General features: G+C 42.7%; 1 protein-coding gene across 1 annotated transcript in view; it reads right to left on the bottom strand.

Moving 5' to 3' along the window:
* The window catches only part of rnf11b (ring finger protein 11b), a 37267-nt gene extending 25487 nt beyond the window's left edge, over positions 1-11780 (bottom strand). The window contains exon 1 of the mRNA XM_078218551.1: positions 11189-11780. Within this exon, the coding sequence (XP_078074677.1) occupies positions 11189-11308 (120 nt within the window). The 5' untranslated portion in view covers positions 11309-11780. The remainder of the gene's footprint in view (positions 1-11188) is intronic.
* Positions 11781-12507: the final 727 nt, after the last annotated feature.

Raw genomic sequence — 12507 nt, 5'->3', positions numbered from 1 at the left:
GACAGGACTGGCAGCTCAATGTTCCAGAGTACAGATGCTATAGGAAAGATAGAACAGGAGGTAGGAGAGGAGGCGGAATTCCATTTTTGATTAAAGAAAACATCACGGCCGTACTGAGGGGAGATATTTCTGAGGGTTCACCCACTGAGTCCATTTGGGTAGAACTGAGAAATAAGAAGGGGAGATCATTTTAATAGGATTGTACTACAGGCCCCCAAATAGTCAGCAGAAAATTGAGGAGCAAATATGTAAGGCGATTACAGATAGCTCCAAGAAAAATAGGGTGGTAATAGTAGGGGACTTTAACTGTCCCAACATTGACTGGGACAGCCATAGTATTAGAGGGTTGGATGGAGAGAAATTTATTGAGTGCATTCAGGAAGGATTTCTCGTTCAGTATGTGGATGGCCCGACTTGAGAGGGGGCAAAACTTGACCTCCTCTTGGGAAATAAGGAAGGGCAGGTGACAGAAGTGTTAGTGAGGGATCACTTTGGGACCAGTGATCATAATTCCATTAGTTTTAAGATAGCTATGGAGAATGATAGGTCTGACCCAAAGGTCACAATTCTAAATTTTGATGGTATTAGACAGGAACTTTCAAAAGTTGATTGGGATAGTCTATTGGTAGGCCAAGGGAATGCTGGTAAGGGGGAGGCTTTCAAAAGTGTGTTAACTAGGGTTCAGGGTAATCACATTCCTTTTAGAGTGAAGGGGCAAGGCTGGTCGAAGTAGGGAACCCTGGATGACTCAGGATATTAGGGCCCTGGTCAAGGAGGAAGCATGCATAGGCAGCTTGGATCAAGTGGATCCTTTGAAGAGTACAGAGAGTGTAGGAGTAGAGTTGAGAGAAATCAGGAGAGTAAAAAGGGGACACGAGATTGTTTTGGCAGATAAGGCAAAGGAGAATCCAAAGAACTTCTACAAATACATAAAGGGCAAAAGAGTAACTAGGGAGAGAGTAGGATCTCTTAAGGATCAACAAAGTCATCTATGTCCAAATCCACAAGAGATGGGAGAGATCATAAATGAATATTTATCATCAGTATTTACTGTTGAGAAAGGCATGGATGTTAGGGAACTTGGAGAAATAAATAGTGATGTCTTGAGGAATGCACATATTACAGAGGAGGTGGTGCTGGAAGTCTTAAAGCACATCAAGGTAGATAAATCTCCGGAATCTGATAAAGTGTACCCCAGGATGTTGTGGGAGGTTAGGGAGGGAATTGCGGGTCCCCTAGCAGAGATATTTCAATCATCGACAGCCAAGGGTGAGGTGCCTGAAGATTGGAGGGTAGTAAATGTTGTGTCTTTGTTTAAGGGCTGCAGGGAAAAGCCTAGGAACTACAGGCCGGTGAGCCTCACATTTGTAGTGGGTAAGTTGTTAGAAGGTATTCCAAGAAACAGGATCTACAGGCATTTAGAGAGGCAAGAACTGAGTAGAGACAGTCAGCATGGCTTTGAGTGTGGAAAATCATTTCTCACAAATTTGACTGAGTTTTTTGAAGGGGTAACCAAGAAGATAGATGAGGGCAGTGCAGTCGACATTGCTAAAGTCCATGTGGACAATGCCTTTTCCAAGGTATCGTGTGGTAGGTTATCGCATAAGGTTAAATCTCACGGGATCCAGGATGAGCTAGCCAACTGGATACAAAATTGGCTTGATGACAGAGGGTGGTTTCAGAGGGTTGTTTTTCAAACTGGAGGCCTGTGACCAGTGGTATGCTTCAGGAATTAGTGCTGGTCCACTGTTATTTGGCATTTATATCAATGATTTGGATGAGAATTTAGGAGGCACGGTCAGTAAGTTTGCAGATGACACCAAGATTGATGGCATAGTGGACAGTGAAGAAGGTTGTCCAGGATTACAACAGGATCTTGATCAATTGAGCCAATGGGCTGACAAATGGAAAATGGAGTTTAATTTAGATAAATGTGAGGTGATGCATTTTGTTAGATCGAATCAGGACAGGACCTATTCAGGTGATGGTAGGGGAGAGTTATAAAACAAAGAGATCTAGGGGTACAGGTTCATAACTCCTTGAAAGTGGAGTCACAGGTGAACAGTGTGGCGAAGGAGGCATTCAGCATGCTTGGTTTATTGGTCAGAACATTGAATACAGGAGCTGGGATGTCTTGTTGAAGTTGTACAAGACATTGGTAAGGCCACACTTGGAATATTGTGTACAGTTCTGGTCACCCTATTATAGAAAGGATATTATTAAACTAGAAAGAGTACAGAAGAGATTTACTAGGATGCTACTGGGATTGATGGTTTGAGTTACAAAGAGAGCTGGATAGACTGGGACTTTTTTTCCCTGGAGCGTAGGAGACTTAAGAGTGATCTTAGAGGTCTATAAAATAATGATGGGCATATATAAGGTAGATAGTCAACATCTTTTCCCAAAAGTAGACAAGTCTAAAACTAGAGGGCATAGGTTTGCGGTGAGAGGGGAGAGATACAAAAGGGTCCAGAGGGGCAATTTTTTCACAGAGGGTGGTGAGTGTCTGTAACAAGCTGCCAGAGATAGTAGTAGAGGCGGGTACAATTTTGTATTTTAAAAAGCATTTAGACAGTTACATGGGTAAGATGGGTGTAGAGGGATATTGGCTAAACGCAGGCAATTGGGACTATCTTAGTGGTAAAACAAAGGGCGGCATGGACAATTTGGGTCGATGGGTCTGTTTCCATGCTGTAAACCTCTATGACGTGCATTACTGCACACTTATCCAGACTGAATTCCATTTGTCACTGATCAGCTCATCAATGTCCTCTTGTAATCTAAGGTTATTCTCCTCACTATTTACCCCCCTACCGCAACACGGTGGCATAGTGGCAGTGCTATGCTGCCTCCAGCGCCAAGGACCCGGGTTCGATTCGCAGCTTGGGTCATTGTGCAGACTCCACACAGACAATCTCCCAATGTTTGTGCTCTGGTTTCCTCCCAGTCCGAAAGACGTGCTGTTTAGGTGCATTGGCCATGCTAAATTCTCCCTCAGTGTACCTAAACTGGTGCCGGAGAGTGGCAACTGGGGGACTTTCACAATAACTTCATTGCAGTGTTAATGTAAGCCTTCTTGTGACTCTAATAAATAGACTAAAAAGAATTGTATGATCTGTGAACTTTAACCCTTTTTGCAATGCTACTCCTTTACCCAGGATTGTGTCTGTTAACTCTTATAAAAACAATCATTTTATATACATCTGGCAACACAAATGTTTTAGTACTGGAAACTTGGGCAATTTGTGCAATCTATAGATAACATTGGAGTGAAAAGTATATCCAGTCTTTTTCACTTATGCCATGTCTTCAGGTGCATAACAACTGTGGGCAATTAGATCGCTTTGAATCACTTTGGGAAAACATTTTTATTTGATGATATTAATAGATATGGATCAAAATGCAGAAGAATGGAGTCTAGCAGAACAGTGGGACAGGCTCGAGCAGTTGAATGAACTACACTTGTTACTAAACACAAAAGCACAAGATTATAATAAACTGCCCTTCTCTCCGATTTGTGGGCTCTTGATCAGAAAGAACAAATCACTCTACAGCTGGATCTACCCCTGTTCATCCACCAATTATGGTAGCGTATGGGCCAGGAATGCCTAAAGGACATAATAATTATGATCTTAATTACCATCCCAAAAGATTTGAAGATCATGTTTGACAAGAATTCAAGATTGATGATTTTGCTTTCACTTTTTGTCACAAGATAAACAGCTAAACAACATAATTTCCATGAAACAATAAATGTTTGTAAAGTTGCTGAGAGTTTTCCAGAAGCACCAATATGCGTCATAAAACATTGAGAGCCTGATCTATGATAACTGCTTCATTATAAGCACTTTGTTTCATCTTAGCCATAAAGACTGTTTAATCGGAACAGCAACCAACAAAGCTGCATAGTTACTTTTGAGTCTGTTAAGTAATGGATAGCATCAGAATTACGTGCATGTGTGCCCATATTCCCAGTAGAATGCCCTGGTTGTTCATCTTTCTATTCAACAAGCCAATACAAGCCATAATTGATTGAAGTGCATTTTCAGGCGTCATCTACTCCTCACAAAGAGAATATTTAAAAGCAAAGCATTTTATATAGTGAAAAAAATAACCCAACTTTTGATCAATGAAGGACTTGAATGAAAAATGAGAACATATTCGTAGGTGTTCAGCCCGTCAAACCTGCTCCACCATTCAATGAGATCTTTAACCTCAACTCCACTTACTCCAGTATCATCATATCCCTCGATTGCTTTAATGTCTAAAGATCTACCAATCTCTGTCTTGAACATACTCAATGACTTAATATCCATTGTCCTCTGCGGGACAGTATTCCAAGTTTTGAGCTTACTCATCTGAGTCATAATTAGCTGGCCGCTTATTCTGAGACCATATCCCTAGTTATAAACACTGAAGCCGCAGGGAGGAGAGAGAAAGAGAACATCTTCCCATTACCTACCCTAGCAAGTCCAACAAGAAGCATGTATTTTTCAAAGACATCACCTCCTTTTCTCCTAAACTCTCAGGAATATTTGACCTTAAATCGTTCAATTCCTGGCATAAGGGGAATGTCCAGTCTATTGAACCTTTCTTGCATTCCCTTTAGGGCAAGTATATCCTTCTTTACGCAAGGAGATCAAAACTGCACACACAGATGTGATCCAACCAAGATCCTATACAATCACAGTAAATCTTCTTCACTCATACTCAACTGCCCCCCCTGCGCAACATTTGGATCATCTGCAAACTTGGCAAGTAAGGAGACCAAAACTGTACACGGTACTCCAGATGTGGTCTCACTTAGGCCCTGAACAACTGTTAGCAACACTTAGACTATAAGACATAGGAGCAGAATTAACCATTTGGCCCATCGAGCCTGCTCCACCGTTCAATCATGGCTGATATTTTTCTCATTCCCATTCTCCTGCCATAACTCCTGATCCCCTTATTAATCAAGAACCTATCTACCTCTGTCTTAAAGACACTCAATGACCTGGCCTCCACAGCCTTCTGTGGCAAACAGTTCCACAGATTTACCACTCTGGCTGAAGAAATTCCCCCTCATCTCTGTTTTAAAAGATCATCCCTTTAGTCTGAGGTTGTGCCCTCTGGTTCTAGTTATTCCTACTAATGGAAACATCCTCTCCACTTCCACTCTATCCAGGCCTCACAGTATCCTGTAAGTTTCAATAAGATCCTCCCTCATCATTCTAACGAGTACAGATCCAGAGTTCTCAACTGTTCCTCATACAACAAGCTCTTCATTCCAGGAATCATACTTGTGAACCTCCTCTGGACCCTTTCCAAGCCAGCACATCCTTCCTTAGGTCCTGGGCCCAAAACTGCTCACAATACTCCAAATGGGGTCTGACCAGAGCCTTATACAGCCTCAAGTACATCCCTGCCCTTGTATTCTAGCCCTCTCCACATGAATGCTAACATTGCGTTTGCCTTCCTAACTGCCGAATGAATCTGCATGTTAACCTTAAGAGAATCCTGAACTTGGACTCCCAAGTCCCTTTGTGCTTCTGACTTCCTAAGCATATCGCCATTTAGAAAATAGTCTCTGCCTCCATTTCTCCTTCCAAAGTGCATAACCTCACACTTTTCCACATTGTAGTCCATCTGCCACTTCTTTGCCCACTCTCCTAGTCTTTCCAAGTCCTTCTGCAGTCTCCCTGCTTCCTCAATACGATCTATCCCTCTACATATCTTTGTAACATCTGCAAACTTAACAGTGCCTTCAGTTCCTTCTTCCAAATCGTTAATGCATATTGTGAAAAGTTGTGGTCCCAGCACTGACCCCTGAGGCACACCACTAGTCACCGGTTGCCATCCTGAAAAGAACCGCTTAATCCCCACTCTCTGCCTTCTGTCAGTCAGCCAATCCTCTATCCATGCCAGGATCTTATCCTTAACACCATGGGCTCTTAACTTATTTAATAGTCTCCTATGTTGCACCTTGTCAAAGACCTTCTGGAAATCTAAATAAATCACATCCACTGGTTTTCCCTTATCTAACTTCCTTGTTACCTCCTCAAAGAACTCTAACAGATTTGTCAGACATGACCTCCCCTTGAAGCCGTGCTGACCCAGTCCAATTCTATCATGCACTTCCAAGTACTCCGCGATCTCATCTTTAATAATGGACTCTAAAATCTTGCCAATAACTGAAGTCAGGCTAACTGGCCTATAATTTCCTGTCTGCTGCCTCCCTCTCTTCTTAAACAGCGGTGTTACATTAGCTACTTTCCAATCCTCTGGGACCCTCCCTGCCTCCAGTGATTCCTGAAACATCACCACCAATGCCTCCACGATTTTCTCAGCTATCTCGTTTAGAATCCTGGGGTGTAGTCCATCCGGTCCAGGTGATTTATCCACCTTCAGACCTTTCTGTTTCCCCTTGGTGATGGCACTACACTCAGCTGTGCCCCCTGATTCTCCTGGAGCTCTGGCATCTCACTGGTGTCTTCCACTGTGAAGACTGATGCAAAGTAACTATTCAGTTCCTCTGCCATTTGTTTGTTTCCTATTATTACTTCCTCAGCCTCATTTTCCAGTGGTCCAATGTCTATTTTTGCCTCTCTCTTACCTTTTATATATTGAAAAAAACTCTTCCTATCTTCTATTACTAGTGAGCTTGCACTCATATTTCATCTCCTCCCCCCTTATTGCTTTTTTAGTCGTCCTCTGCTCACTTTTAAAGTCTTCCCAATCCTCTGGCTTCCCACTAATCCTTGCCACTTTGTACGCTTTTTCTTTTGCTTTTATGCTGTGCTTGACTTCCCTTGTCAGCCATGGATGCCTCATCCTCCCCTCAGCACATTTCCTCCCCCTTGGGATGAATTTCTGTTGTGCCTCCTGAATAACCCCCCAAAACTCCTGCCATTGCTGTTCCACTGCCTTCCTTGCTAGACTCCCTTTCCAATCAACTCTGGCCAGCTCCTCACTCATGTCTTTGTAGTTACCTTTATTTAATTGTAATATTATTACATCTGATTCCAGCTTCTCCCTCTCAAACTGCAGGGTAAATTCTATCAAATTGTGGTCACTGCTCCCTAATGGTTCCTTCATCTTAAGTTCCCTAATCAAGTCTGCCTCATTACACATCACCAAATCCAGAATTGCCTGTTCCCTGGTAGGCTGTCACAAGCTGCTCCAAAAAAACAGCTCTTTGACATTCCACAAATTCCTTTTCTTGCGATCCACTATCTACCTGATTTTCCTAGCCCACCTGCATATTGAAGTCCCCCCTGATTATTATAATATTGCTTTTATATGCCTTTTCCTACTTCCATACTCAATTTTCCTTGCAATAATGACCAACATTCTAATTGCCATCCTAATCATTTGCTGTAGCTGCACACTAACAGAGTCTTTCTTAAAATGTCTTTTGTAGACTACAGGCTCTTCATTGCATACTCTCCTAACTATCTTTGTGTCATCAGCACATCTGGTCTCTTCATCCAGGTCACTGACATAGATTATAAATATTTGAGGCTACAGCACTGATCCTATCTCATACTCCATTAGCTACAGTTTCCAAACCCAAAAATAATCAATATACCCCTCTCCGCTTCCTGTTAGCTAACCAATCCTTTACCTATGCTATCATGATACCCCCTTTACTTGAGCTCTTATTTTGTGCAGGAACCTTTGAAGTGGCACCTTATCAAGTCCTGTCCACCAGAAGCAGGACGAATGCAACCCAGCCAATGACCACCTCATCAGTCTTCTCTCAATCACCAGAAAAGTGATGGAAGGTGCTGTCAACAGTGCCGTCAGGCGGTACATATTCAACAATAACATGCTCAGTTTGGATTCCACCAGGGTCACTCAGTTCCTGATCTCAGTAGAACCTTGGTCTAAACATAGACAAAAGGGCTGAATGTCAGAGGTGAGATGAGGGTGACTGCTCTTGACATCAAGGCAGCATTTGACCAAGTGTGGCATCAAGTAGACCTAGCAAAACTGAAGTCAATGGGGAAACTCTACACTGGTTGGAGTCATATCTGGCACAAAGGAGGATGGTTGATTGTTGAAGATGAGCTATCTCAGTCCCAGGACACACTGCAGGAGATCCTCAGTGTAGTGTCCTAGGCCCAACTATTTTCAGCTGTTCCATCAATTATCTTCCTCCCATCATAAGGTCAGTGGTGGGATTGTTTGCTGATGATTGTGCAATGTTGAACACCATTTCAACACCTCAGATACTGAAGCAGTCTACGTCCATATGCAGCAAAATTTGGATAATATTCAGTCTTGGGCTGATAACTGACGAGTAACATTCATGCCATACAAGTGGCTGACAATGGCTACCTCCAACAATAGAGAATCTACCTATCACTGCATGGTGTGCAATGGCAGTGCCATTGATGAATCCCCTACTAACATCCAGGAGGATACTGGATCAAGCATATAAATACAGGTAGACTGTCTCAAAATTGGCAACCTGAGGACCAAGTCTGTGCCGGATTTCAGATCTTGCCCATTTTTGGAAAAAGGTCCCAAGGCATTTTACAGTACCTGCAGTTTAATCACATAAAATTCAATATCACTCAAGAATAAATCTAAGGCAAGTGCACAAACTCCATGGTGCTTTGGTAAGGCCACAAAAAATTAGTTCATTTTGGGTCATTGCAACAATCCAGTGCTCCTCTGACTGAAAAAGCTAGAGAGAACAGGAGCTAACTTACTTGGTTCATTCGAAATCCCCATTCTCCTCTATCCAACCAATTCCAAAGCTGTAACACTCAAGTTACATCTCCACATCATGACTACCATTGACACCGCAAACTGCCAGCTCCAAGTGGAGAGGATCTCCAAGAAGATCGTGCATATCGACACAGACATCAAGTTTCTACAAAGATGCAAACGGCATCTCCACATCACTCTCAAGTTAAGCCAGGATTGTCCACAATCAAATAGCCCTGTTCACTGTTCAAATAAATTTCAAACTCCATATTCAAATTAGAAGCATGACTTAATTTCTGTAACACTGGTCACACTTGTCTGATCGTCAACCCTTCCAGCACCAAAATCTTATTATGTTTCTACTCTCTTAACACAAACACTCAAACATCCTCATAGAACTATGTACTCAACTTTTTCAAAACTTGGGCCAGCCACATTCTATCCTGCACTTGGTCTTCCTCACCTGTCATTAATTCAATTACTGATCTATCAATATATCACACTCAATTTTTGATCATTTAAAATTCCCCCATAATTTTATCCCACCGCACCCCTGCACTCTTCTCCAGCCTTGCATCTTAGACTACATCGTGCATTCATGAAACTGTCCTCACCTGTGCACCCACCCTCCTGTGTTTCTCTCAGCTATCAGCAGTTTTGGCCTCTCCTCAAACTGTCTTGACACCTTTTCATTTTGATTTCTTCCTCCCCACCTTTAAAGGCCTCAAAAAAGCCGATCTTTATTGACTATGCCTGTGACCTTCCCTCAATCCATCTCTCTCCATGGAATATATTAAAAGGGCACTATAAACATTAAAATTGCTGTCACTAAGAATTTTTACATCAACAGTCAGAGGTTGTGGAGCAATACATTAGCATTATAATAATGATCTTATCAGAATCAGCTTTAATAAGTCTATTAAAAATTTAAACCTAAAACAAAGATGCATCTGGCAAATTCTGTTGTCCCAAAAGAAATTGGTGGCACAAGTTAAAAATAAAGCTAATAAACTAGTGAATGAGAATGAATATAACATTTCCAATATTTATAACACAGGAACAGACACTGGAATAAAGTCTACAAGCTACTCAAGGGTCAGCAGCATTACAACACAGGGCTTGACAAACTTTTCCCACATGTCTAGAGCAACATTCAAATGGCATAATTACATCATGTACAAGGTGATCAAACTATGCATTTGGCCAGATTTAGGATTTGTTAGAAATGATAAAAATTTAGACTAACTTTTTCTTAAAGACAATGTGCTCTTGTTTCACATGCCCTTTCCAAACAAAAATACTAATAGAACAAAGCAAACAATTGAGAATTAAATCACCCTGCAGTTCCAGATAAATAAGCAATTAATTTAGAATCTAAGAAAGATAATTCTATCTCCAGCTAAATGGATGTTTGGGGCCCACTTCACACGTTCAGATAGGTGTTAGAAAAACTAGGTCGGGAGAATGCCAAATGCAACAAATGTCCACAAGTACTGTGAAAGACATCACAGTAGCTGAGTATTATTCCGTAAAATAATGTATAGTATACATCAACCAGGAAAGGGCAGCACAAACAGGAAAATATAAATAACTTTGTGAATCAGTACATAGAGAATTTGGAGCCAAAGGGATCAAATCTCTCTGCCATGTAATGACCAATGTTGTACAAAAGCTTTAAGCCTTTAAGAGTCTAGGATGGAATTTGAAAATAAAATGCTCATTCCTTCTGAAATGCGAAGCACTGAAGTTCAATGTCAATGCCAAATGCAAGTGTTCCATTTGTACAAGACAAAGCCAGAATGTGTTTCTGTAATGGGACGAGAACGTTGCCTAACCACTGGAGACACAATTGTGCACGGACTTCACAAAAGATGTCTTATTCTCTCCTGAATGCATTAACTGTGCTAAAACGTCAAGTTAAATATATATACCAGTGGTGAAAGTAATTCGCAGGCTGGTTCATGGACCAAGTAAGTAGGTGTTTTTAATAATTTCAGTAAACAATGATGCTCTGTGCCATTTGCAAACCGACAGAACAGTGCGTTGCACAAAAGCTGTGGCATGCTCTAACCGTAAGTAATGACAGGCCCATCCATGACTTCAAATTGTACATGTATAAATTAGAATAATTGGAAATACAAATCTGTCAATACGGTTAAAATAAGGCAAACTATTTAACCTCACCTCACCTCTCAAAATGACTTAATTTTAACTAGGGTCTTATTGTTTTAATTTTGAGTTGTTTGAAGCACTTTTTTATTTTTCGAATGAATAAATGGTTAATTCTTGGGAGTTGATTCAATTGTGTTCATGCCCAAAAGAAAAACGTTACATGAATTACCGGAGATAAACACTGACTTCAGAATCGCAGAGGCTTGTTTTCATAGGCAGCTGAACATATACAGTTACCAGCAGGTCGAGGGACAGCAGCAGACAGACAGACAACTAGAGAGCAGCGACAGAAAGAAAACTTGCCCAAACAAAGACCAACCTGATATGGCGGCGGCGGCTCCTGGTCTATCTCGGTGCCGTCTCCGTAACTCGCCCGGTCCGAGGACTCATGGAGCAAAGAAATGTCATCTGATGTAGGAGATTTCAAACAATTTCCCATATTTCTCCTTGCTAAATATTATTTACCATCACGGCGCGGCCCGGGGTGAGGAGGGGGGAGGTGAGGCGAAAAAAATAAACTGGCAGAAAACGAGTGTTTAAAAACAGAAAAAAAAAACCCCGCACGTTTCTTTATGTCGTTTCCTCCCTGTCTACCACCAGACACTGAACATCTTTCCTCTCAGGAAGCAAAGGCCGCTCGCTTCTTCTTGTTTCTCTCTCCACCGAAAAACAAAACAAAAACAAGCCGCCCTGAAATTCAGGGTGTGTGTGTGTGTGTGGCGGGGGTGGGGAAGCAGGACGGGGAAATCCACAGACTGCTGGCTTACTACCAACTTTTCATCAAGGCAGGAAAATCAACTCTTTATTAGTCATTTGCCGACTGATGGGAGAGGCCGGGTTTAAGCCCACAGTCCCTCTCCCGCCGGGGCAATCCAGCTGCAGCCTGTCCCTTTCTGATTTGACCCTCCCCCACAACCCCTGCGCCTCTCGATGCGGGCCTGTCTGCGTATCGCGTCACTGGGCTGAGGGTGAGCATCTGCGTATCGCGTCACTGGGCTGAGGGTGAGCGTCTGCGTATCGCGTCACTGGGCTGAGGGTGAGCATCTGCGTGTCACGTCACCCGCCCGCCTGCGTATGAGCGTCTGCGTATTGCGTCACTGGGCTGAGGGTGAACGTCCCCGCGTGTTACCTCGCGGGGCGCGGGGCGGGGCGGGGCGGCGCGGGGCGGGGGGGGGGTCGGGCCGCTTGAGCGTCCACGCATTGCGTCACTGGCCGGCACGCGCAAGCTGGTCGCCATTGCTGGGAAGGCAGTTGCGGGGTTGGAGGAGGTGGATTGAGCGGTTGTTCCCTTTTTAAAATTTTTAAATACTTTTTCAATCGAATCAAGTCCAATTCAGAGTCTCAACAAGTTGAGACATTTCCGATCCAAGCTGCAACCCCTATCTTGGGCCTGATCTACATGAGCCAAGCTGATTGGAGGAGGCAGAAGCCTTCCTCCTCCAAGGCTTGATCTCATTTGCATCTTAACCAAAACGCCAAGATGCCACTTTTAAAAATTGCTTCATATGAAAATGAAGCTTAAATGTAACCTATTGACCTCAACCAAGTGCAGCATCTGCATAACTACACTTGATCTTCGTTAATAACCAAGTGTGGTTCCATTTGAAAATTATCATACACTCCCACGCTTGAATTTGT

The sequence above is a fragment of the Mustelus asterias genome, chromosome 8 (assembly GCF_964213995.1).
Source record: "Mustelus asterias chromosome 8, sMusAst1.hap1.1, whole genome shotgun sequence".
NCBI lineage: Eukaryota > Metazoa > Chordata > Chondrichthyes > Carcharhiniformes > Triakidae > Mustelus > Mustelus asterias.
Note: the sequence above shows the minus strand (reverse complement) of the source record. Positions and strands in the feature narration are given on the sequence as shown.